Below are 27,969 nucleotides of genomic sequence, written 5' to 3' on the forward strand. Positions count from 1 at the left end.
GAGTCAATCATAGGGCAAGAGACCAGGCACACGATAGGAAGAGAACGAAGGACAGCCCCGTGCCACAGCTCTGTGCCTGAGTGAATAACGCATGGAACCTTCATGACAGCGGTGCGGGTCATGGCTTTCAAATCAAACACAGATGAGAGGGTACCATTTTCACGAGGGGGGGGGGGGGCATATGGCATGTGATCCAGGTTCAAGAGCCAGCACAGCTGAGTAGGGCACTCCTATGACTGCCCTGCTGTTGGTGCAAAAATATTACACATGCCCCTGGGGTGGCTGGTCTTCATTTCTGAAGAAACACGCAAATGTTGGAGAAACCACACAGTGCCCGCTAATAACCCACTACTTGGCAACATGGGTAGCCTAGCCATCCAAAGATAAAACACACGTATGCTGGGTTGTAGCTCACCCTGATAGAGCGGCCCTGGGATAGATCCACACCCAGGCGACAACAAGGGGAAAAATAACTAGCCTAAAAGTAACATCTTTTATTTGAGGCCAAGCAGGCTAGCCCTGTGCAAGGCCAGGATCAGGGACAAACCACTGAAGAAGCGGAATCTCCAGTAGTAACTACAGATATTGACCTGAGACACCTACTCAAAAGCATGCAACAGAGCCTCCAGTCCATAGACCAGAAGATGAAAGCTTTTTTTTTTTTTTTTAATTAAATCTTTTGACACATAACACATACATTGTCACAGTGATTACTGCACAATATTTCCCATCTCTCCTGGTTACCTTTATAGCAATCTTAACATTTACATCATGTCACCCCCGGGATGTCACATCGCTTTTTGCCTTCAGTTAATTTGCTCCTCTGTTTCCTACCCCCACCTCTGTGACCTTGGGGCTGTACAGGGGTTAACTCTGAAAATGTTCCATTTATTCCATACCTTCCCTCCATTTTGGGAGCTTCCCCGGTTGGTATAGACCACCATGCACCAGTCCATATCCCTTTTCCAGTCCCTCAGGGTGGGAATCAAGTCCGCACCCCATATTCATACAATTCTTTTGCCGATCATCAGTGCTAGTGTCACCCCTATTTGGTCGGGTCTGCCAAAGTCAGTTGGCTCCCACACATTCAATAGACACCATTTTGGAGTCAGGGGCAGCTCATTCCCACACACCACTGTTAAACATTGGATTATTGCTGACCAATGCTCCTGAATCCTGGGACAAGACCAAATTATGTGAAAAAAGGAACCTTCCCGCCTACATCCCCTATGACAGAGAAGATGGAAGCTTTGAATCATCAAATTGACAAACGTAACCACAAGACCAGACAAACAAGAGACATTGCTTGGCGCTGACCATTTTCCCCTGCTATTTGTGGTGGAGAGGGCACACCAGACACTGGTGGAGCGGTAGCAGATTGCTGAACCTCCGTGACCAGGACCAAGCATGTCAACTCGCTTCACTGGTCCCCATTTTATACTTGCAGTGTAGGATGCATGGAGGGAGTTTACGGCAGTGAAAATTAAACTGTTGCAACCGAATGTACCCCACTGCATGCTTTATCCTGCACAGATAAATAACATGCACCACCAAAAATGTAAATGATCTTCACCAACCCGCAACAGGACTCTGAATTCCTGGAACAAATGCAAGCAGAGAAAGTTGGAAGAAAATGAAGCAAAGGAGAGGTGCAACAGTGAGTAACAGACAAAGACACATTGTGAACTACTCGCTACGGCCTGTCCGCAAGACAGAAGAAAACTTCAGATATACTCTGGAGGCCTTGGATACTAGCCCACATGCAGCATCATGCGGTCGTAGTAGGAATCAAACTACATTAACCTTTTTAATAGCACAGAGGCCCCTCAGATGGTAAACTCGAATCTAATTGTTTCCCTAATTCTTATGTCCTTTGTATATAATAGATGTTTCGGTTGAGGGTATGTTTTGTAAGGGGTCAGATACTTAGGTTCAACGGCAAGTTCAGGGGCTGGTGTGGGAGGCGAGAGGGGAAAGCTGAATGTACCACACAACACTATATTCAGAACAGATGACGTCCGATGGGGACTAGACATAAATGCATGACCGCAGATCACCAGATAAAACCCTGAACACACCTCAAAACACCCCTAAGACAACCAAGGCTCGGAAAGGTGAACAGGCAGACGTTCCTCACATGGAAAGTACGTGGCATCAACCCCAAGGAAAAAAAATAAAAAAAAAATAAAAAAATCAGCAGGTACTAATATATCTGCAACGCCAGAAGCAGGTGTCTTCTTTCAACAAAAGAGACACTGGCTGAGCCAGCAAGGCCAGCAAGCTGTACATACAGTGGATGGGACAGGGGTATATATGACTTCATACTTCGCATATGCAAGAGGAGTGAAAATATGATCAGGCAGACCGGAGCATTCCATTTCAAGAGATATACGCTTGCGCAGATGTGAATGGCCTTTATATTATAGTACAGGGACTGTTATATGGAAAACACATTACGATAGTCAACACTTATGGTTCCAACACAGACAACCCCGATTTTTGTAATGAAATGTGGGCAATGGAACAAGAGCAGCAACGTAAGGCTATCATTTAGGGAGGGCATTTTAAGACCCCACTGGACCCACAACAGAACCAATCAACTCAGAGTACTATTAGACAACCTATTCAGAGAAGAAATACAGGCTGACATAACACACTATTTTGAAACAAACCAGGGGTCGGTGGACAGGCAGGCCACTCAGTAGGAGGCATTCAAGGTAGTCGTAGCAAGGTGGAATATCATGTGGTGATGCTGGTTAGGCATAACCATTCAATACTCTCCCTAAAGATGGTCCTTGGATTCAGAATAATAAATCCTTTGCTCTTTGGCACTCTACTAGGACTGAGCTATCAGGCTTTACAAAAGAAATGTGTTAAGCATGTCAGAGTACTAACATGGACAATAAATAATTGACAACTTGTAAGAAATCCGACACCAATTTATAAACAAAGCACATTTTTAAATAAATCTAGACACCAAAACAAAGTAAATCGGATAAAAGTAGACAGTTATGGATTTCAGAAGGAATATTAAACCAGTGCAAAACAGTACTGCAAAAGTTTATCATTGCGGTCAATGGTAAAAAGCACTAGTGACAATCGGTCACTTGCAGGGCGAGCTGCGTGGAAGTCAAAAAGGTAAAGGTGATACAGGTCTCAGAACCAAGCCACAACAGTGACTTCACCTGGCTCAAGAAGCACAGGTGCAGGCTGTCCTCGGTGCTGAAGCAGGAGCTGCGGTGAAGCTGCTTTTACAGTTTAAATGGTGCTGGTGGGGAACAGAGTGCAAAAAGTCGACAGCGTGGAGTAAAGTTGATAATTGCAAGACTGGTGACCAACAAGCCTTGGCAGCTGTAAGGTCAGCAGAAAGTTATTTCGAAGTCCAGAGGTCTAGGGCAAAATGGTAGCTGCCTGAAACTTCCTTGAGATCAGGACTACGTTTCTCACAATGCTCTGGAGCTTCTACTTTTGGGCGATTCCCTCGGCGGGCCCAATAACCAGCAATTCTTTGGTTCCAGTACGTTGTTTTTACTTGCGGTGTGCAGGGGACTAGTGCCATTTGTAGTCTAGGGGAGTCTGGAGTTGCCTTTGGCTCTCAAAGGGGTCTATCAGTCTAGAGGAACCAAGATTTGGTCCAGGACGAGTCTCAGTCGTGCAGTTCCAGGAAGGTTGCCACAGGTGCAGAGTATCACACCTTTGCTTTGTGCTGGTCCTGTGGTCGCAGACATGGGTCTCTTTTCTATCCTTTGTTGCAAGTCAGAACAAAACTGAGGTTCTGGTGTCAGAGGCAGCCATTACAGGCTAGATTTAAGAGCGTTAGGTGTGTGGGTGCCAGTGGGCAATGGGTTACTAGCCCTAGCAGCAAATCCGCCCAGAGGTGACCACATTTGGGGCTGTTGGTCACCTTTTCTATCCAGAACCCTCTATTCAACCACATTTAAAAATGTTAGAAGTCTTCCTTAGCTGTACAGACCAGATAGAACACCCTAGAGGTGTGGCTATCCTTCGGGGTGGGGGGGACAGACTGAATACCTAATCTTCCCACCTACCTGGGTGCAAATGTGCCTGGAGGCAGGTTTCCTCCTTTGGGTGGCAGCCTGGTTGCATATCATAGGGAGGGAAGGTAAGGCTTTCAGGCTCCCCGCCTTGATGTGCCACTTCACCCGCCATCCTGTCAGGGAGAGAAGTGTGACCTCCTCCCTCCCGTGTTTTTGACTTCTTCCTGGGAGAGTTCACACCTCCTGGCAGGAGATCAAATTCCTGTCTTAGCGGCAGCAGCTGCAGGCTGCCAGCCACAGCAAAAGAAAAGCTGGGAAACAAGGTGGGCAAACTAATGTAGCCACCTGGGCGCATGCCACATCGTCCTCGACACGAGATTCATGTATGGTGTGAAAAGGCATGTTGTTTGATACTAGCCATGGTGTTTCAGCAACACCATTATGGAGCTGCCAACTTCAGGTTTGCCACAGTGCAAGCCCATGTTATCCTATGGACCACTTATCACTTATAGTAGCTTTTAATGGCAAAGACCTCTATAAGGACATATAAGCTTGCACTTACATGTCCACACCTTTAATATAATGCACCCAGCCTCCTGGGCTCAGGAGGACGTCCTTAAGAGTGACCGGCATAGATTAAAAATACTGCATGGACTTTGCCACACATGAAAGCAAATTCAAGTTTGAGCAGATTGCACTGCTCTTGCAGATTGCGATGGTAGCCTGTCAGTAGTTTACTTGGATCACTCAGGGTGGCACAAACAGTGCTTCAGACCCATGTAACACCCTTGCCCTGAGTATCACTGGTACCATATACAAGGGACGTATAAAGTCCTTGCAAATTGAGGTTACCAATCAACACATCAGTTTTAGGGGGATAGCACTGGCACTGGAGCCTGGTTAGCCAGCTTCAGTACACTGACACGAGTCAACCACCTGCATCTAGTAGTCCGAATGGTAGCGAAAAGGTGTGGGGGGGGGATTCTTGCAGCAGTGACACGCGATCGCTGAATTGCAAAGCAGCACAGGGTTGTAAAAATGCTATGGGGTCACCTCCATAAACTGGACAGGGAAATTAAACAACTCGAAGCCGAGCTCACAGGGTGGGGGGATGTGACCACACTAGGGAGCTCATAAGGCAGACGGTATCCGAATATAACTAAACTGCAGAGAGCAAAAACAAATATGTGGGTAAATACACGCAAACCAGGGCATACGGGGAGGGAGCGAGGCCAGGGAAAATGATGCTGGCTACCATGACTGAGAAACCATAACCGGTAGGCAAAAACCACTGCTGTTATTAGAGGAGCAAAAGCTGTCCTGCACGAAAAGGAGGGGATGTAATGCATTTATACACTATTACAAGGCACTGTATGACGCTCTCTGCTGCGCACCCATAGCCGACATGCACATGTACCTGGAAAGCAGTGCCATTACTTGGTTAGGGAATGCACAGCGAGAATTCCTGGCAACCCCACGACACTAGGGAAGGTTAGGGACGCTATATAAAGCTTAATAAATGGGAGTGCCCCTGGCTCAGCTTCTCGCTTAACTTCTACAAGACATACATTGAACTGCTAGCACCCCAACTGGTGGCAATATGCGAAAAAGCAAATCCATTCCTCTTGCCACTATTAATACTACCTGAGCATCCCAGGGAGGTCAACTATCCACAACTTGCAGCCCTTTCGGTCATTATACACCAGATAGACACAACAGTTAGAAACCTATGCCGAGATTCTGCCAGTCACTTTCCGACCATGAGATATATGGGTGCCCTTCATAAACTTCCTGCTGGCGGGGAGAGCCGGAGACTCAACGTCTAGCCCGCATACACTCAACGTCACCAGAACTAGAAAACGCAATTGGGGAGAGGAAGATGCATTTATTAAATGCGACACTCATCCCGAGGGACACCACAGTGCTAGGAGTGAGTAAATCAGCAATGGCAAACAGTGTGAAGGGAGTGGCTTGAGGCTACTAATACACAGTTTCAGTTAGGATCTAGGGAACAATGTTTTTAGTTTCTTTCTGAATGACAGATATTCGTCCGTTAAACGAAGATCCAAGGGGAGTTCATTCCAGTAAACGGCAGCCAGTTTGGAGAAGGAACGGTCTCCTGCCCGAACCCGCTTTGTCCGTTTGATTTTCGCCAAGGCCTGAAGACATGATTAAGTTCCACGAGGGAGTATAGAATTCTACTTTATTTAGAGCTCTATGTGTGTAGCAAAGAAGTTTAGACTTAGCTCTTTGGCAAACGGGCAACCAGTGCAGTTCCCTCAGACTTTCAAATGCCGAGCTGTAATTATTTTTTATTGCGAACCAGTCTAGAAGCCGCATTTTGGACCACCTGAAGTCGGGAAAAGAAGTACTCGGGCATACCCATGTATAGCGCATTCCCGTAGTAAAGTCTACTTCAAAATAGGGCCTGGGTGATGGACTTTCTGCTGTTTAGAGGGATCCAAGTGAACAGTCTTCTTAATAGTTTCAGTGTGGAAAAACTCTTACAGCACAGTGCTCTGACTTGGTCTTGCATTGTCAGTGCGTGGTCAATGAGTATGCCCACATTTTTTGCCACTCTCCTAGGTTCTGGGGCGGCTCCTAGTTCCTCAGGGCACCAATTTTTGATCCCAAATTAGGTGTGCTAGACTAAAAATCATAATTTCAGATTTTACAGCATTTAATTTCAAACAGTTTTCCCACATACAGGTTGCTGTTTCTGTGAGACCGTTAATTAGATTGTTTTTTGAGACCTCATGCTTTTCTTCAAAGGCAATTAGAAGCTGCGTGTCGTCTGCATAGGAACAGATATCGAAGCTCCATTTTCTCCTAATCTCTGCTAGGGAAGAGGCAAACATTGAAAAGGGTGGGGCTCAATGAGGCCTCCTGCGGGACACAGTATTTGATTATCTTTGATCTGGAAGAAAAGGGTCCCATTTGTATTTTTTGTGTTCTGTTTAGTAAGAAGGAGGAAAACCACTGAAGAGCTTTTGAGTGTATTCCTTTTCTATGTAATATGCGTAGCAGATGGGCATGAGATACAGTATCAAAAGCCGCCGTTAGATCCAAAAGGATCAGTGCAGCAGCTTAACCTGGTCCACCAAGGATCTGATGTTGTCTAATACAGCAAGTAGAGTGGTTTTGGTGTTGTTGGCAGCTCTAAATCCGGTCTGAGAAGGATCTAAAAGGTAGTTTGTTTAAAAATAATTGATCCGTTGCCTATTGACCAATTTCTCAAGTACTTTGGACAAATATGGTTGTTGGGAGATCGGTCAATAGTTTGCTGGGTCAGATTTCCAAGCCTGCTTTCTTTAGCAGTGGAAATACCACAGTTTCCTTCCATAAAGCTAGGAAAGAAGCTGAAACCAGAGATTTATTGAAGATACGGGTGACATGCGGGCTGAGGACAGATACGAGCTGTGAGAAAATAAAGTGAGGGCAGGGGTCAAGCGGGGATCCTGCTTTGACCTCGGTCATGGCTTTTGCAACTTGTTCTTCTGACAATGGGGCCATGTTGCTTAGATAAGCCTGTGCTTTAGGGGTGGTGCTACTGTCCCCCAGTTTGCATTAGCTGAAAAGGACGGGCTGTTGAAGGAGGAGTATATTTTGGAGACTTAATGGGTGAAAAAGCGGTGGATTAGTTCACAATTGTCGATTGTAGGAGTCATGGTATGGGACATGCTGGTTGGTTTGCAGAGTTCTTGCGCTATTTTATATAATTCTTTAGATGAATTACAATTGTCCTCCATTAATTTTGCATAGTATTGTTTTTTTGCTCTTTTTAGGGTATTATGGTAGCTTTTCAGTTCTCCTTTATAGATGCATTTATCGTTGCTATCTTTGGATAGTCCCCATTTGTGTTCCAGAGATTTACATCTCCTCTTCTTCAATTTTAGTTCTAATGAGTACCAAAAATGCTGGTGACATATGATGGATGCACACATGCTATTTATCACATTAAAGCCTGCCCTACTGGTTTTGCCAATGTTGCACAAAAAGTAGCAAAAAGCTTTCTGGTAGACTCAATATAGGCAATAAAGGCTAAAATTAGGCAAACTGCATGATGATTAAGTGGGAGTTAAATATGTAAAATAGTCCCCCGTATGTTCCAATTGAAGCACTTTCTAGAAGGCGTAATAAAAGACCAAATAGCCAGTACCACGAGTAGAGAGAATGTTACTCCTTGGGTGGCGCAAAAAGCCCACTATGGGCATACTGCTGTTGACATCAACTTGTTTTTTGCCAATACCAGTAGCGCAGCGCAATTAAAGTTTGCCAGAGTCGGTGAAACATATCCCACTCTTCTTATCCAAGGAGTTCCCACTAGCTGTTGTCACGTAACCCGTAAGGACATTGTCGTTTTCACTAAGTTAGCATGAGCATGTTGCAGCTTGCCTGCTGCTTTGCACACGTTACTACGCATCTTTATTTTTGCAATAATTTCAATGACTGCTTTCACATGAGAACTCATCGCTGTGTTCACTCTCTGCATGTTCCTGGGATTTTGACTGAACACTATAAGCAAGGTCGAACAACAATGCTCCTTGTTATTTTGTTCTGGCCAGACCTTAGCCATTAGAAAAAACATAGAGATGCAGCTGTTTGGACAAATGTACTTGGGTTTTATTAGATACATGAATAGGTAGCAGACACTTGGAGAGGGACCTTTCCAGGGAGAAGAGCGAGACAGCACCTATGATGTAGATATACCATCTATAGCAGAGGTCTTCAAACTTTTGGATGCCAAGACCCCCCTGTCAACATTTTGAGGCGTAAGGACCCCCTCCTGACAAAAATTTCTAAACCTGTTGACTAAATTGTGTGGGATGAAAATGTAAGGAATATGCTACTTACCAGTATGCATCTGTTCTTGGCATGTAGAGCTGCAGAGTTGTACACTTAGCATAGGTCGCCATCTGGTGTTGGGCCCGGATGTTTGCAGTTTGTTTTTCTTCTTGGACCGTCTTTGGAAGTCACGAGTTTGGTGACTCCTCCTTCGGTCCGTACTGCGCATGGGCTTCGGCTCCATCCTCAGATTGTTTTTCGCCAACAGGGAAATGATGGAGCGTAGTAATAACAGTGAGAAACCCATGTGTGTTGTATCTAAATAAGATGGACTGGAACGGATACAGGTAGCCGGGGAGGCGGGTGGGCGTGTACAACTCTGCAGCTCTACATGCCAAGAACAGATGCATACTGGTAAGTAGCATATTCCGTTCGAGGCATATGAGCTGCAGATTGTACACTTAGCATAGATTATATAGCAGTACCCAACCTTAGCGGCGACCACCGGTATCCGTTGCAGCTGTTTGAAAGAGTGTTTTTAGTACAGCCTGGCCCACCCTAGCTTGCTGCTGGGAATGCACATCTACACAGTAGTGTTTTGTGAATGTGTGCGGTGTAGACCATGTGGCTGCCTTGCATATGTCATCTAAGGGTATATTCCCTAGAAAAGCCATAGAAGCCCCTAACTTTCTTGTAGAGTGGGCTTTAGGGGGAACAGATAATGTTCTCTTTGCCTTCTGATAGCAAATTTGTATGCATTTTACAATCCACCTAGCTATCCCTGATTTTGAGATGGGGTTGCCTTTATGTGGTGGAGAAAAGGAAACGAACAACTGTTTGGTCTTCCTGAAGGGTTGCGTTCTTTGTATGTAATATAGCAACGCTCTTTTCACATCTAGTGTGTGTAAGGCCCTTTCCGCAACAGATTGGGGTTGCGAAAAGAAGACAGGTAATTCCACTGATTGATTGAGGTGGAAGGGGGTAATGACTTTGGGCAGGAACTTCGGATTAGTTCGAAGTATGACCTTGCTGTGATGCATTTGTATGTAAGGTTCCTGTATGGTGAACGCTTGTATTTCACCAACCCTTCTAAGGGAAGTGATAGCTACAAGGAAAGCTGTTTTCCAGGTGAGAAATTGTAGCTCATATTTGTGCATTGGTTCGAAGGGCGGACCCATTAGTCGTGTAAGGACCAAATTTAGATTCCATACAGGGGAGGGTGGTGCCCTGGGAGGAATTACTCGTTTAAGGCCTTCCATGAAGGCTTTAATAGCGGGCACTCTGAAGAGTGACAAATGCTGTCTGTTTTGTAGATAGGCAGCGATCGCTGCTAGGTGTAGGCGTATGGATGAATACGCCAGGTTACACCTGTGAAGATGGAGCAGATAGCATATGATGTGTTGTATGGATGCATCTAGAGGGTTGATTGTATTGTTACGGCAGTACATTACAAATCTTTTCCACTTTGCGGCATAGCATGCTCTAGTGGTAGGACGTCTGGCTTCCATGATGATGTTCATGCAATCAGGGGGAAGGTTAAGGTACCCGAATTCTAAGATTTCAGGAGCCAGATCGCCAGGTTGAGCTGAGCTGGGTCCGGGTGCCTGATTTCTCCATGGTTCTGGGTTAGGAGGCATGGGGAAAGGTGCAGTTTTTGATGTGGTACCACTGATAGTTGTAGTAGCGTGGTGTACCACGGCTGTCTGGCCCACGTCGGAGCTACCAGAATGAGTGTGAGGGAGTGCTGTTGTAGTTTCCTGACCACTAATGGAATTAGTGGGAGAGGTGGAAAGGCGTATGCAAATCTGCCTGACCAGTTCATCCATATCGCATTGCCCTTGGACAATGGGTGTGGGTATCTGGCGGCGAAGCTTGGGCATTTTTTGTTTTCGTGGGTGGCGAAGAGGTCTATTTGAGGATGCCCCCACTGTTGGAAGAATGGGTGAAGAACTTGTGGATGCAGTTCCCATTCGTGTAGTTGTTGAGTCTGTCTGCTGAGCAGATCTGCTATGGTGTTTTGTACGCCTGGAACATGTTGTGCCAGGAGAAAAATGTTTTGGGGAATTGCCCATCTCCATATGCTCTGGGCTAAGCGGGAGAGCTGGGGAGAGTGTGTCCCCCCCTGTTTCTGTATATAATACATCGCAGTCATGTTGTCTGTGCGAATGAGGACTGCTTTGCCTGAAATCTGCTTTTGGAAAGATTTTAGGGCTAGAAAGATCGCCAAAAGCTCCAGATGGTTGATGTGGAGCGTTTTTTGCTGTGGCGTCCATAGACCTTGCATTGTGAGGTGTAAGAGGTGCGCTCCCCAGCCGGAGAGCGATGCGTCCGCTGTTAGAGTCACTTGGGGAACCGGGTCCAGGAACGGCCGTCCCTTGGAAAGGTTTGTGGTGTTCCACCACTGCAGAGAGTGATGTGTGCGGCCGTCCACCAACACCAGATCCGTCAGCTGACCCTGGGCCTGGTTCCACTGTTGTGCTAGGCACTCCTGAAGTGGACGCATGTGGAGTCTTGCATGGGGCACTATGAAGATGCAAGACGCCATCATCCCTATGAGCTTCATAAACACTCTTGCTGGTAGAGAGTGTTGAGGAAGGAATATTTTGCGTAAGGCTAGAATGCTTGTGATTCTGGCTGAGTTTGGATAGGCAATACCTTTTGAGGTGTCTATGGTGGCCCCGAGATATTGCTTTGTGTGAGATGGTATGAGGTGGGACTTTTGGTAGTTCACCGTGAAGCCTAGCTGATGAAGCAGTTGGATGGTGCTGTTTGTATGTTGCACGCATTGGTGGTAGGACGCGGCTTTTATGAGCCAGTCGTCTAAGTAAGGGAAGACGTGAACATGTTGACGTCTGAGGTGTGCTGCTACTACTGCTAGGCATTTGGTAAACACCCGTGGTGCAGTGGTGACCCCGAAGGGGAGAACCTTGAATTGGTAATGTTGCCCGTCCACCACGAACCTGAGGTATTTTCTGTGAGAGGGGTGTATTGGAATGTGAAAGTACGCGTCTTTCAGATCCAGTGTTGTGAGAAAGTCTCCCTGGCAGAGGAGTGGGAGGACTTGTTGTAAGGTGACCATGTGAAAGTGGTCTGAATGTATGTAGGCATTTAGAGGCCGGAGATCCAGAATGGGTCTGAGGGTCTCGTCTTTCTTTGGGATTAAGAAATATAGGGAGTAGACCCCTAGATTTCGTTGATTGTCGGGTACCTGCTCTATGGCGTGTTTCTGGAGGAGCGAGAGTACCTCTTGTTTGAGCAGTGTGGAATGCTCTTGGGACATTGGACGGTGCCTTGGTGGGATATTGGGTGGGGTAGATGTTAGCTCGAGGCAGTACCCTGACCGAATGATTTGGGTCACCCATTTGTCCGATGTTATGGACTCCCATACGTGGATAAAATCTTGTAGTCTGCCCCCGACCGGAGTGGAATGGTCTGGGGGGAGCGAAGGGGAGTCATTGTGCGGGTGGGGTGGCAGAACGGGTATTGTTGGTTTTGCCCCTGCCCTTATTGTTGTTGCCTCTGTAGCCACCTCTTTGGTTGCCCTTTGAAAAGGTATTTTGAGGAGGGGATTTGTAGGAGGTAGAGGCATTATCGGTGGAGGAGCCTCTACCTGTGCCACGAAAGGACGAGCGTCGAAAGGAACGCTTAGAGGCATGGGTCTGGAGCGCTCCCATAGACTTCGCTGTGTCTGTATCTTTCTTCATTTTTTCGAGCGCTTCGTCTACCTTTGGGCCAAAGAGTGTTTGCTGGTCAAAGGTGTGATTAAGTATTGATGTCTGGACCTCAGGCTTGAACCCTGATATCCTGAGCCAGGCATGGCGGCGAAGCAGGACACTGGTGTTTATGGCTCTAGAAGCAGTGTCTGCTGCATCGAGGGCACACTTAATGGAGGTGTTTGTGATTAGTTTGCCCTCCTGTATCAGGTCATGAGCTTGGCGTTTGTATTTCTCTGGAAGGTGCTGCATAAGAGCCTCTAATTCATCATAGTGTGCTCTATCATATCGCGCAAGCAGTGCTTGTGTATTTGCAATGCGCCACATGTTTGCAGCCTGGTAGGCGGTGCGTTTACCAGACGCGTCCAGAAGTTTAGATTCCTTGTCTGGTGGTGGGGCATCTCCTGAGGATTGGGAGTTAGCCCGCTTTCTAGCTGTGGAGACAACTAGGGAATCTAGAGGAGCAGGGCCCTTGATGTATGCAGGGTCTGTGGGTGCCGCCTTGTACTTCTTCTCTATTCTAGGGTTTAGTACTCTGGCTCTGACAGGGTCTTTGAATACCTCTGTAGCGTGCTTGGTGACACCCTTAAGCATGGGTAAAATAGCAGTGGAACGATCTTGTAAATCAAATGTATCCAGTAGGAAGTCTTCTTCCACTGGTTCCGTGTGCATGTCCACCCCATGGTAGTGTGCTGCTCTCTGCACTAAATGGTGAAACCCTAAAGAGTCCTCTGGAGGAGACGGCCTTGATGGGTATAGGTCGTCTTGAGGTACATTGGGTACATCAGGGTTATTATAATCCTCCCATGGATCTGGGGTCCCTGGTGGAGTGGGATCCATTGGGGCGTCCCCTGGGTCATTGTCCGGGTCCCCGTCATCCGGATCTGGGGATGGGGCCGGATCGTAGTGAGGTAAAGGTGGAGGGGGTGGTGGTGGGAGGGGGGGTGGCAGTGGGGAGGGTACTCTAAGGGGAGAAGTAGCTGAGTCCCTCTTTTTGGGTGGAGGAGGAGGAGCCGGAGCCTCAAGGCGACGCTTCTTAGTAATCACAGTCAAAAGGCCAGTCTTTGGATCTCTGGACAAAGTCTTTTGTAAAGGGTCTGGTGTAAACAGAGCCAATGGCGCCGAGTCGTCTGTCGGCACCGGCGATTTCGGAACCGGAGGTTTCGATGTTCTGTGTACGCCTTGCTTTTTGGAGGTCTCCGTGTGTTTCGGCGTCGAATGCTGTTTCGGCGCCGGAGCGTCGGTGCCGACCGATTTCTGTTTGTGTTTGGTCGGCGCCGAGTGTCCAGGCTTCGGCACCGGTGGTTTCGGAGTCGAGCTGGATTTTGCAGGCTTCGGTGCCGAGTGGTGTTTATCGGCACCGGGCGTCGGCTGGCTCGATCCCGAGCTGCCGTGAGACTTTGAGTGCTTCGACACCGGGCCCGAAGGTGGGGTGATCGAGGCTTTGGTTTTGGTTTTGCCCAGGCCGGCAGGCGAGGGAGTAACCGGAGTCTCTTTGGTTTTTGGTGCGGGGCTGGGAGGGGGCATTGTACTCACGGCCCGCTGTCCTGGTGTTACGTCCTCCAGGTCGGAGTCGTCGGCCTCGGAAGCGCTGACGATGTCTTCTCCCAGTTCGGTGTGTGTCTGCCCCGAAGCTTCGGCGTCGTCTCCGAAGATGTCCGGTGGAGCTGTCGAGGATGAGTGCGCCATGGTGCGTCGAGCCCTTCGATCTCGGATCGTTTTCTTCGATCGAAAAGACTTGCAGGCGGGGCAGTCTCGAGCCTCGTGTTCCGGAGAGAGGCAAAGGTTACACACCTGATGGAGGTCGGTGTGGGGAAATTTAGACCCACATTCTGGGCACTTTTTAAACGGAGTCCTTTCCATCGGCCGGGACCGGAGTCGCGGAGGGCCCGAAGGCCGGTGTCGATGTACGGGATGGAAAAAGTGCCGCTTCGAGAGATGAAGATGATGAAGGAACTCGAAGAATCGAGGATTTTCCGTCGAGGCTGGAACCGTAGAAGTTCGAAGCCGGAGCACGAAGTATCACATCCGAGCCCGATGGCGGAAAAAAACAATCTGAGGATGGAGCCGAAGCCCATGCGCAGTACGGACCGAAGGAGGAGTCACCAAACTCGTGACTTCCAAAGACGGTCCAAGAAGAAAAACAAACTGCAAACATCCGGGCCCAACACCAGATGGCGACCTATGCTAAGTGTACAATCTGCAGCTCATATGCCTCGAACATGAGGTTATGTGATGCCGCGTATTTTGGGATAGCATTGCTTCATAATTTTGACATTTTTTACACACAGTAATACCGAGGAAAGATTTCACCCAATCAGTACCCATTTATAGCCAAAATCCAGTAATTATCATCAGAAAGATTTCAAGTCAACCTTTGTGAAGGGCCTTCCACTCTGCAGCAATACGTGCTGCCACATTAGAAGCTCACCTGGCCCTGACCGGGAGAAGCAGGGGTCCCTTAAAACCCTGGCGGTTTTGTGCAGAGTTAAACAGTTTACCCATGCAGCTTTCCTCTCACCCCCTCCCTTCCATCCCTCTCTCCTCTCCTAACCCCGGATCCCTCTCTCACTTTGCAGGCCATTTTCTTTCACCCCTTTTTTACAACTTCTGAATTCTCCCCATTCAACCTCTCACTTCACCTTTAATCACCTCTTGCCATTCTGTCTTTTCACTGCCCTCATCTCTAACAGTCTCTCGCATTTATCTCATGGCCTCTCTGGCCCTGTCACCTCCCGTGCCCCTCAGCACTTCCCATTCACCTCGTCTCTCCATTCAAATTTTTGTCTATTTGTATCTTAAACATCTCCAGTCCCCCCATTCCTCTTTCACATCTCCCCTTTGTTCTAACAGAAGCCCTCACCTTTGGATCACACTCACTTCTTGCGTGTCCACACTTCTCTTCGGCAATTCACATTTCTCCTCATCCCTGACCTCTTCAATCAAATTCTCTCACTCCCTTGCTGTCCTCTCTCATCCTCTCATCTCTCCTCACCAAGCATTTGGGTCAGACCTGTATGCTCCTCTCGGCATGTGCCACTCTGCTTATTGTTCCCTAATTCAAGAAGGCATGAGTTGTCGGTCTCGCTGTTTTGATGCAGGCCGCGCAGTTATGGAACGTGCACCCTCCTTTGCTTCGCTCCACCAAGAATCTATTATCCTTTAGGAAGATATAAAACCTTTCTCTAGCTCTGTAGGTTACCCCATTTGGCTGGTTCTCCTTCTGTGTGTTTCTCATTTGCCTTCAGGCAGTAGATGGTTATTAGCCCCAGGACATCTTTTGGTAACAGTAGTGCATTACAGGTGTAAATAATAGTAGGCAGAAGCCGGGACGCCACTAGACCAGAACTTCAGAGGGGGGGGGGGGTGGGGGGGGGGGGGGGGTCGAGGGGTCAAACACTCCCAGTCAGGGCTGGTCCTAACACTGGTCGCACCCGGTGCAAATGTCTTTTTGATGACCCACCCCCGTTTCCTCCTTCTCCATGAATTCCTTCACTGCCACTCACCAACAATGCACCACATCTCTCTATAGCACCTTTCTGACAAACATTTCATTTTTTATAGCACTACTCATAGTTTACTCACACTGATTTCTGTGATCTGCATGGTACATATTCTTTGAAGAAGGCACATTAACCCTCTGCACTGTGTGGGTGACAAGAGTGCCCATGTGAGTGCACGGTAAGCGATGCAACAGTGTGAGAGTAGGGCAAGAGGAGTGACTGCAGGGTGAGTGAGGTGGCGTATGAATTTGGGTGCGAATGCAAGTTCAGAATGGGATGAATTAATGTATGATTACTGATGGGCTTGATTGAGTGAGTTGCATATTGAGTAGTGAGGGGGACAGGTGAGTGAAGTGTCACATGAGTGCAGGATGAGTAGTGTACTCATGTGACTGCAGGGTGAGGTATAGGGTGAGCAGCACAAGTGCATTGTGAGTGCAGAGTGATCACTGAGTGCAAGGTGAGCGGCTGAATGGTGCGAGTGCATGGTGATCAGTGCGAGTGCATTGTGATCGCTGTGCGTGCAGGGTGAGCGTGAAAGTGAAAGGCGAGAATGATGAGTGAGTTGTCCCGCATCGCTGCTGGGGGCATTTGTATACCTGTGCTCTGCTGTGTCTGGAGGGGCTGTGTCTGGAGGGGCTGTGCCTGGAGCCGCAGGCCGTCGCTGAGGTTGTAAGGGGCTGCTGGATGGACTACAGCTCCCAGGAGCCCGTGCCTGACCGCACCTGAGTCGCGGCCCGCCCACAAACCATTTAAAAACGCTTGCGGAACCCGCTGGCGCGGATCCCGCATCGCTGCTGGGGGCATTTGTATACCTGTGCTCTGCTGTGTCTGGAGGGGCTGTGCCTGGAGCCGCAGGCCGTGGCTGAGGGTGTAAGGGGCTGCTGGATGGACTACAGCTCCCAGGAGCCCGTGCCTGACCGCACCTGAGTCGCGGCCCGCCCACCCGCCCACAAACCATTTAAAAACGCTCGCGGAACCCGCTGGCGCGGGTCCCGCATCGCTGCTGGGGGCATTTGTATACCTGTGCTCTGCTGTGTCTGGAGGGGCTGTGCCTGGAGCCGCAGGCCGTCGCTGAGGGTGTAAGGGGCTGCTGGATGGACTACAGCTCCCAGGAGCCCGTGCCTGACCGCACCTGAGTCGCGGCCCGCCCACCCGCCCACAAACCATTTAAAAACGCTCGCGGAACCCGCTGGCGCGGGTCCCGCATCGCTGCTGGGGGCATTTGTATACCTGTGCTCTGCTGTGTCTGGAGGGGCTGTGCCTGGAGCCGCAGGCCGTCGCTGAGGGTGTAAGGGGCTGCTGGATGGACTACAGCTCCCAGGAGCCCGTGCCTGACCGCACCTGAGTCGCGGCCCGCCCACCCGCCCACCATTGGCCCCAGCATCCTTCTAATTTCCATCGACTCCGCAGCGCGGGACGCCCAGGACGAAGCCCGGACAAAGGGCGGACAGTCTGTGACAGTCCGGGACAGGAGAGGGTAGGAGGGGGCCATAATTTGGCTTTACATGGTTTGCTGTTAACCTGCCTAATTGGTTGTGTGATCCGCCGCAACGTAACTGCTATTAGGGTGGGGCAGTGAGTCATATAGTGGTATAACATGAAGTGATTATTTGTGCTGGGCAGCCATATATAGCACAGGTTTATTGGTTGTTGATTGTTGTGGTGTTAATCTGTTCTTGATTATTGGTACTGGCCCAGCCCGGCATATTAATGCCTAAAGCCAAACCAGCGGCTGTATCGACCACTATGGATAACTATTTGGTTAAGATGGTGGATAAAATCAACCAGGAAAGGAGGAAGTCCTTAGGACGACCGGGGCCTCAAACCCTGTGCCCTTCCTCTCCTATTGGATCAGCCTCCCAGTCAATTTCCAACCTTGATGTTAGTGTTTCTTCAAATCCAATGGTTAGTCCCATTTTGGTTGAGTCTAATGATACCACAAGTGAGGCAATTGTTATTTCTGGGCCCACCAATGAATTAGAATCCGGTGTAGAAACTTTTACTGATCCAATAGTTCCAAACGTGCAGGCTCCGAGGCCACAAAGATTAATACGCTCATGCAGGAACAATAGCAAGATCAATCAGCCCAAACGAGGTGGGAATCGCCCCGCAAAAAGAGCTGACCCCTCATTGCCTAATACCCAGCGTGACCAAATAAAGGTACTGGATGGTCCCACGATCAGTTTGGACAATGAGCAACTTGATTTTTTGCTTAATGCTATTGAGGCCAAGCTTGATCTACTTGTTAAACCCCTATTGACCAAACTCGCTACTATTTCTGACGAAGTAGTCAGATTGGGAGGTTTAGTGGATACATTCATAAATGCCGCCACAGGAGTAAATACCGCCGATAAAGATCTTGGACCTGCTGAGGTTCCCTTTAACTCTCCTAACTTAGTTCTAACGACGGCCGTGAGCAGTAATTTTAGCTCTGGGAATGATTGTGAAGTAATTCCTGCTGTCTCCAATCCTCTCCCGCAGTTGCCGGTCCAAACTAAACCTTCCTTTAGCTCTGTACTAAGGAAGCAGGTGGGTTCCAATGCAAATCTTAACAGTTCTAGTAGCCCCCAGCCGGATTTACCACCGACCTGTGCACCTTTTGTGGCAGTTTTAACCAATGTTCCCCCTTTAAGAGTGTCCGGAAGCAACCACGGCTCTGATGAATCGCATTCATCATTAAAGAATAAAACGGTGGATTGGCTTCACAGGCAGTGTGGCTTCCCCGTAGCACTTTCAGGGGATATCCTAAGCACTAGAAGAACTAATTGGGTGGGGAAATCCCGCAAGACATGTGGAGGGGATTGTATCGTTATCAACTTTCGAAACCCACAACTTACCTCCACGGTGTTGATTAAAGCTGCATCTCTTCCTATACGAGATGAAGGAATTTCTCTACGTCCCCTGGGGTTCTTTTATAGAGACTTTGATATTCAACCTGATGCGGAGCGTTATCGAGGGAGGTCCAGAGATTTGAACTTGTGTGTTGGTCCTACCATTTCCACGTTTAATAGATTTCAGCCCCTGAGTGGCCTCGATTGTAATGACTGACTGGTGTTACCCCTGGTGGTCCCAGGGACTGTGATCATTCCCATGGGAGAGGGAAGGTGTAGTACGGCCCCTGGGGCTCCAGAATCAGTGGAGACTATTGGTTTAAATGGCCCCAGTGTTAATCATATTGATGTCCCAGTGGATAGTGGAATTGTAAGACCGACCTCTGGCGATAGGGACAGGGTTGTTCCAACTAAACCCATTATATCAGACAATAGGGGTCGGTGTTCTATCGCCTGTTGGAATGTTGCTGGTCTCTCACAAAAGGATACATGTTTAGGTTGGTTTGATTTTATTAATAATTTTAACATTATTTGTTTTCAGGAAACCTGGAGTCTGGCCCCCATTAACTACTTGGGTTTTGTTTCTTACCATTTGCCGGCTGTGGCTTCCACTTCGGGCAGAGCTAAGGGTGGGCTTCTGACTCTGATTTCTGTGGATGTACCACTTATTGTAAAGAAATATGTAACCATTGGGGCCCATTCCCAGATTTTATGGCTTTATCAGGAACTGGGTAGAAATATCCTTTTAATCAATTTTTATAATAATGTATTTGATAATACCAGGCAGCAGGTAGTTTTTGCTTTAGAGTCCGCATTGGCAGATATAGTCACGGGTAATAATATAGTGTTTGATTTCATTTGGCTAGGGGATTTTAACACTGTTGTGTGTCCATCCCCCGCCCACAGGGTTTGTGGTTTTGTAAATTGCTGGGGGGAAGGCGTCTCTCATTTTCCCCACAATTCTTATGGAGATTCATTAAACAAAATCTTGATGACTTATGATTTGGAATTGCTGGAGAACTTGAAAGGTGCCTCTGGTGAAACCATCCCTACATTCACGGGCCGAAATGCAAACACGGTGATTGATTTTATTTGCATTTCATCTAGCCTTAACCCGGGGTGTACAGCCCCTCTGGTAGTTGATAACCTAATTAGCGATCATAACTGCCTAACTATGGAGGCCGTACTATGGAAGGCGAAACAAGGCCCCAATCCAAACATAATAGCTAATATTGAACCCCACCGACCCAACGGAACTAGAATTAGGTGGAAGGGGGATAAAGCTGATATTTTGTCCAACTCCATTATTAATAAATGTGTAAACGACATTGCCGTTATTTTAGAGAGCAAAGAACTAACGGATGTAATTATTCCCAAGTTTATTAACATCAATCACACTATTGATGCAAAATTTACCATGCTTCTTAAGAGTAAGTCGTGCGGGCAAAGGGGGTGGTTCGACCACGCGAGCACTATTGCCCTTAAGGGTCTTAAAGAGGCACTTGTTGCCAAACCTAGGGATATAACTTTGGTTAGGGAGCTCAGAGCCATCTATCAGGCTGCAGTTAAAAATAGGAAGGCCGAACTAAGGCAAGACGCTTGGGACAAGTTAGACCAGGCGGCTGAAACTTCGGATTCCTCCCTTTTCTGGGCAACAGTTAATTGTCCCTTTCTTAAGAATGAGGAGACGCCTGAACTGACGGCAAACGTTAGTGCAGAATGTTGGGTCTCCCACTTCTCCATGATTTTTGACTCGGACAAATCTTTGGATGTAGGTCGAGGTGACTGGCCTGTCATTCCTTTAGATATATCCACTTCTGAGGTCCAGGATTGTATTTCTGCTAGTAAGGGAGGTAAGGCCCAGGGGCCTGACGGGGTGCCCATAGATGTCTACAAAAAAGAACCAGAGATTTGGGGCCCGTTATTAACAAATGTGTTTAACGCAGCGGTCTGTTATGGTGTCCCACCCTCCTGGGAGGAATCTACTATAATACCTATCTATAAGAAGGGAGAGAGGAGGGATGCTAAGAACTACCGCCCAATCTCCCTACTTGATTCCTCCGTGAAAATCATGAGCAGAGTGCTTCTGGTTAGACTTGAAGAATGGGCCGATTCTAATAACATATTGGCAAACTCCCAATATGGTTTCAGGAAGGGACGAGGGACAGTAGAACAGTGCCTCAACCTAGAACTTCTTATAGGGAAGTATACGAAGGCCAAGAAAGGTTCTCTTTTTCTTTGCTTTGCAGATTTGAGCAGTGCCTTCGATATGGTGAACCATAAGATCTTATGGGAGAAACTACTAGAAATGGGGGCACCGGAGGGCATTGTTCATTTCTTGGCCCGGCTATACGCCAATCTTAGATCTAGTGTTCGTTACGGCCCGGGAGGGGAGTGCACCCCTAAGTTCCTTATTAGACGCGGTATTAGGCAAGGGTGTGTGCTTGCCCCTCTACTTTTTACACTCTTTATCAATGAGGTTGACTCTGTTTTAAAGACTGTTGTGGCTGACACCCCTAAAACCCTTGATTCCCACGTCCCTGTTTTACTTTATGCGGACGATGCCGTTATTTTATCTAGGACCCCTATCGGCCTTCAACGCCTAATGGACAGGTTTTCTCTGTTCATTAAGGAAAGGAAGTTGAAGATCAATAAATCAAAAACTTTTGTCATGGAGTGTGGTAAGAGTTGTAAAAAACCGCATTCGTTTTTTATTGAAGGGCATAAGGTCCAAACGGTGGACTCTTTCAACTACCTAGGTATTACTTTCTCCAAATCAGGTAGCTGGTCCAGGGAGATCAACTATGTTAGGGCTAGAATGGCGAAAAGTGCCCACGGGGTGTTTCAGTTTGCTTCTAAATTAGGGGATAAACGGCTTAAAGACATGCTGAAAATTTATCAAATGAGGTGTCTTTCTATTACTCTTTATGGTGCTGGTATTTGGGGGCACGCTCCGAGCGGAAGTTTACAAGTGGAGGAAAATCTCTTCCTAAAAAGACTTCTAAGTCTACCTACTTCGGCTTCTACCGATTTGGTGCATAGGGAGTTTGGAATCCAACATCTTTCAGACTCCGTTGCGCTTAGACCACTTATGTTGTGGCGCGCAATTTGGGTAAAGGAAGAGACCTCCCTAAATAGAGCTATCATTAAAGACTGTTTCTCTATTGACAACCATTTAAAGATTCCATGGGTTAAATTCGTCTCGGGTAGTTTTTCGGAGATTTATGGTCTTAATGTAACAGAGGATCACTATGCAGCCTCTTGTCTGACCAAAAATGAGATGAAATCTGTTTTTATGAGCCATAAGACTGAGAAGCGTGGGAGGGCCAGTGGTAACTCAACAACCTGTCTGTTCTACGGAAGCTTCAGTGAAACGACAGGGTTCCAACCGTATTTGAGTTTTGTTTCCAGACCCTCCCATAGGTTCGTACTGACAAGATTGCGTTTTGGGATTGTTCACCATTTGGTGGCATTTCCAAGCATCAGAAAACACCCGATTGGTCCTTGCCCATGTGATAATACTACCAAACAAAGTACCATGCACTTTTTATTGTTTTGTCCACTTTATGGCAATTTTCGTTTAGCTTTTTTAAAACCTGTTTTTAAGAAGTATGGAGTTAGGACTGTAAAAGATACCATGAAATTGTTATTTAACCCGACACCCGATGTCTGTTTCTTTACTGCCACTTTTCTTCTTCGGGCCATCAAAGCAAGGTCTAGTATGATATTTAAAACTGTCTTTTAACGTATTTTTAAATGTCTGATTGATTCTGTTAAAATGATGTTGTTTTATAATGTAATGTATGTGCTTTTATGGACTTTGTGTTTAAGCTCCGAATAAAGCCTTATGAACTGAACTGAGTGAGTTGTCTGAATGCAGGGTGCATTCCCAGACACTTAAAGTAACTCAGCATGTTATTGACAGCGGCGTAGAGTTTAAGATCTAAGTTAAACTATTGCGGCATTAATCAGGGATCGAGGTAGAAGGAAATAAATAATGTGCTGATCCTGCAACAAACTTCCAGCCCTATGGTTAGGGTTGCCAGCAGATTATTTTGATGGCCCAGTCGGTACAAAAAAAAGCAGTCACCTAAAGCTGTATTTTCAGTACTTGTCTGTGCATACTTCGAACAGCAAATATAAATAGAAAGCACTTTTAATTGTGTTCTAGGGCTGCCTTAATGATCCATGACTGATAATTAAAGAGAACAAAGACAGAAAAGTCATATAACGAATGCATACATACTTTTTTATTTCCAAGTCTATTTAGTGCCAAGAGGCGATCTTTGCAGGCTCTTTAAACAAAACACTGCAGGAATTTTTATTTTGGCAAACCTACTTTATATTCCTTTCCATGAAATGCATTCTCACACTACAGCAATAAATGTAAAAGACAAATGTAAGGAATAGGCTGACTGGGGACCCAGGGGGTACTGGAACCAGGGATAAAACCTAAGCCTCTGTAACCAGTTTGCAAAGGCATGTAAAAATGCAAATGGTCTTTAAAGACCTGTGAAAAACAAGGGAGTGCTGGAGATAAGACTCCAGACACTGCCCAGCTGAGCCCCGATCAGCTCGAGTTTCACTGCAGCAGCCCGGACTGAGACACAGGACGGGGAAGACGGAGGCGGGGCTGAAGCCCTTGGGCCTGTGCAGAAGTGTGACTGGGAAGGCGCGACTACCTTTACATCACTCCACGGCCCCCCTGGGGGTCGCGCCCCACAGTTTGAAGACCCCTGATCTATAGGCTAAGGTATGGGGTCTGCTGGCAAAGCTCCGAAATCTGTTATATTTTAATACTTCTTAGCAAGGGAAGGGAGGTTAGGCACTATAGTCTTTTCTCCATTGTCTTTCTATGATGACATCTCCCATCATGATATATGGACTAGCTGCTATGCTCACTGTATTTGTACTATGCATTTTCCTACTTGTTGTGGAATGTATACTGCATGTTAGGGCATGTTAGTCAAAATAAATATTTTAAACTGTTTTGTGTCTCTGTCAGATCTTATTGTGGAGAAGTGCAAGAGTAAGGCGATAAGGTGGTTCTTGTTACCGCGATTCCTGAGAGATCTGGGAGTGTTGTGTTCTGGGGTGCCTAATCATTTGGTTCTCGGTGAGTGTGTAGGAGAGCAGGTGAGACACTATAGCTAGTCCGTCTAGGGCTCGTGGGTACGAAGGTGGTAGGAAGACTCCGTCCCTATTTAGTTCAGCAGTCAATATGTCAAGATTTAGGAGCTCCTGAAGAAGGCAATTATATGAAACATCAGAGTTGCTATTTCAGGGAAATCTGATGCAAACTGAGGACTCTCCTAAACCATCATCACATATTTCCTGGAATTCTACAGACTTAATACCCTTTGCGGTTAAATGTGCCAGTTACAGAATGGCTTTTAAAAGTTTTAAAATGTTGGAGGATGGCAAGCAGGTCATATGAACTTAAAGTACTAGGAATATTACATCTAGAGTTCTGCCCTTACTCCTGTTCACTGATGTAGACTACCTTTTCAGTTAGCTCGAAGTTTCTATCTAAAATAAAGGGAAATGAGGAACTGTGGTACAACAGGACGGTCAACATTCTCTGGCAAATCCCAAGGCAGAACAAGCCTACATCTAATTTTTAACAAACTATGGCAGGCAGCATGGGAACCTCTACAGTCCGCAAGCGAACAAACAGCACACAGTAATCGCCACAGAGATGGGAGCGCATGCAGCGGATGGAAACAAGTGAAGCTGCTTTTGTGGACTAGTGCGTCAAGTAAAACTATCACTTACCACATTCATGTAAAGATCTCAGATTACCAATTTGTCCTTCAAAAATGAAAACTACAGTTTTAATATTTAGCTGAAGTCGACTTTCATGCATCCAGTTATTAAATGTAATTAGTATTACAGTAAGGACGTACATTGCCCTGAGATAATTATAAAACTAAACGCGCACTTGAGTGTCTTCTGCAGAGGAGCGTACTACGACTTCAGAGTTCCTAAAGCGATCGAATAGGGGCTGGGAGGGGGTCCGATAAAAATTAAGTAAGACTGGCGATAGTGAAGGAACCCACTCCTTGGGGAAGCAGGTGATGCAACAAAAGGGTCCTGGCAGGCTCCGAGTCCTTTGGTTAAGATACGAATTAAATAAACTAATGGCCAGATGGCTAGCATGAGCCACTTTTTTAATCCCCTAAAGTAAGGTCCGATGGTGAATGGTAAAATTATTTTCGGCTTACTGTGAAAGCTGTTTTCTGTTGCTAGTGTCACCCGGGAGTTATTTACCACACTTTAGAGAAACACATTTTTATATTGGTTAAAATTTGGAGAGGCTTGCAGTTTGGTGCAGATATTGCAAAACTGTTTTGAAGACTTGCTGATTGGTTAATGAATAAAGAAAACACATTTAGGAATGCCATTTCAGCTTTCTTCAACAATTTGATGACATAGGTGTAAAGTGAAGAATTGCAAAGATGTTTGATCACTTCATTAATTACTTGGGTAGGAGACCTGAGGGTTGCCTTTGATTGTTTTCATCCTATTATACAACCATCGGGGAGTTCCATATGGAGTGCCTAGGAATGCATTTCTTTTTTTTCCCCTTTCTACAATCCTCTCCAAGAGATGGTTAATGCTTACTATGTTTGAATGTATTAAACATTCTAAATGGCACAGACAGAATTTTTATATGCACTGCTCATAGCAAATATTCACAGAAGGAGAATAAACCTTTTCATTGTTTCGCAGGTACTCCACACATGCCAGCAAGACCTGCTCCGGCTCGGTTTCGCCCATATAGCACAGAGAGTTGTAGATCTGCTCCTGTACATCAGCATCCTTGTCTGTGGAGGCTTCTATCAGAGTAAATGTAAGTCCTGAGGAGTAGAAAAACAAAAGACTTTAACTCATGCACACAACTGCTAAAACGACCACATTCATACACATTTTATGTTTTCTGAACAGGTCTGAGTAGGTGAGGAGATACAGGGCCTGAGGCACGGTTTAGCTCTTACGTGAGTGTGGCCTGGGAAAAGTACCATCATGGCATCTGAAATGAGTCACTATGAGTAGGGAAGAGGAATCCGCTTGTATACTTTTCAGTAAATAGACAAGTATTTATGTTCACTACACTTAAATTTCACGAATACAGACAAATAGCATTTCGTAAAAGCCACATACATATGCAATACTTCAGATTCATTATGGGTTTGTCTTTTAAATATATATTACAAACCAATGCAAACGTTTAGTTACAACTGGTTCACTTCAAGAACATGGTCACTGCAGGCAGTGTGCATGAAGTTACCAGGGAAACGTGCAGTAAATCTGCATGACATGGCACTGAAGCCCAGTAAAGCAGAGTCAACTTTCCATTCTTCTGAGGGGGTAAATTGAGCATCATTAACAAAGGGCAATAACACCGGTTATGCCTAATGAGGGGAAATTCGACAGCAACAAGAGGTTAGACCAATTTAACGTCAGCAAGGCTGGATCATTACAAATTGTTTTAGAACATGTGAAGGCCTATACGGACTCTACTTGACCAGAACAATGATTTAAATTCGTTGTCACAAAACTCAATTATTGTGTTCATTATTTATAAAATACTCCATTATTTTGCATGAAACTATCAACTGAGGAACAACATCGTCATGATACTCTCCACGAGTTCACCCCATTTCACTTTTTGTTTTTATTAACAAAAATGTGCTTTCGCTGTTCCATATATAAACAAGCATTTACAATGCAATAGGTCTCGCAATGACATTGTTTTGAGCTATTGGGATTGTAAATGTTATTGTTTTGTTTTTTTCTCTTCGTGAAGCATTAATCAAATGGTGTAATGCCAAATGAGTTTAGAAGAAAGAAATCAAGAAGCTGCTCTGACACTGGAATCTTGCGGGATACTATAAAAAATGTCGTCTTTCCAAAACATCTTAACACCCAGCTAAACACGGAAAACCTAGGCAGGACCTCAAAGTGACTAACAAATGAAGAGAGGGTCATAGAATTGGCACGAAGGTATTTACTGGGGGCAGAGAAGAGCGGCCGAGCAGTGTGGAGGTGTCGTTTGCCGCAAGATGTTCACAGGCTGTAAATTGATGCCCCAACTTTGTACCGAAGGGAGGTGAGGGCGGAGTGGGAGCTTCCAAACAATAAATCACAACACAAAATGGTGGTTGTCCACTGCACCTGATGCAGTTTGGAAGACCAGTCTTGTAGTATCCACAAAGTTCCGCAGAGGAAAATCACAGGAAGTGCCTGGCAAGCTTTACGCAGGGCCGAAAGCGAAGTCCGAATAGGAGGTCTGGATGTGTAACCCTCAGTAAACTGCAGTAAACGGGGTGTAGAGAGATGTGAAATACATCACAACTAACTAATGGAAAGGGAACACCAAATATATATATATATATCGATCAGCAGTTTTATTTAGGATAGGCAGGGGTGACAAATGCAAAAACAACAGTTGATGGACAGAATGCAGAACAATGTCATACATTCACCCCAGTAGAGAGATCTGGGCCTAAATCCATCGTTTTTTTGCTCACCATGCCATATACAGATCAGTCTTGACCCTGTGCCTCATGGGAACAGTCCAGCCCGAACTGCCAAGCCAAGTCCTCCCTGGACTGGAACCAATCATCTTGTGTGTTTTGCTGTTCGCCCTATGTGGAAAGGGTATACCCAGACGTGGGTCCCGTGCTCACTACGCCACTGGAGTCAAGCTATCCTGGCTGAAGAGGGGTGAAACCCCGAAACCGGTCCTAGGATGCTTGATTCCGGTCCAGGGAAGACATGGCTTGGCAGTTCGGGCTGGACTGTTCCTATGAGGCACAGGGTCAAGACTGATTTGCACATGGCCATGTCTGAACTGGGGTGGCATGGTGAGCAAAATAACGATGGATTAAACCCAGATCTGTGACTGGGGGTGAATGTTTTGCCAATGTGCAACATTCCGTCCATCATCTTGTGTGTTTTGCAAACGCTGAACCTACTTCGCCATTTTCATATTGCACACCCACCAATGGGAAGCTCAAATGAGTGTGCATTGTGGGAAATGTGGTCTGAATAGCACACAAATCTTGTCCTGTATGAACCCTGCAAGTGGACTCGTCCTCAATCCTGTTTGCCGCTGCTTGCCCACATTGCC

General features: G+C 46.6%; 1 protein-coding gene across 2 annotated transcripts in view; it reads right to left on the reverse strand.

Moving 5' to 3' along the window:
- The window catches only part of MROH1 (maestro heat like repeat family member 1), a 2,508,022-nt gene that overhangs the window by 2,220,542 nt on the left and 259,511 nt on the right, over positions 1–27,969 (reverse strand). For both annotated transcript variants that reach the window (XM_085604508.1, XM_085604507.1), the window contains exon 3: positions 25,548–25,693. In XM_085604508.1, coding sequence (XP_085460634.1) covers positions 25,548–25,693 — 146 coding nt within the window. The remainder of the gene's footprint in view (positions 1–25,547; positions 25,694–27,969) is intronic.

The sequence above is a fragment of the Triturus cristatus genome, chromosome 5_1, assembly GCF_964204655.1.
Source record: "Triturus cristatus chromosome 5_1, aTriCri1.1, whole genome shotgun sequence".
NCBI lineage: Eukaryota > Metazoa > Chordata > Amphibia > Caudata > Salamandridae > Triturus > Triturus cristatus.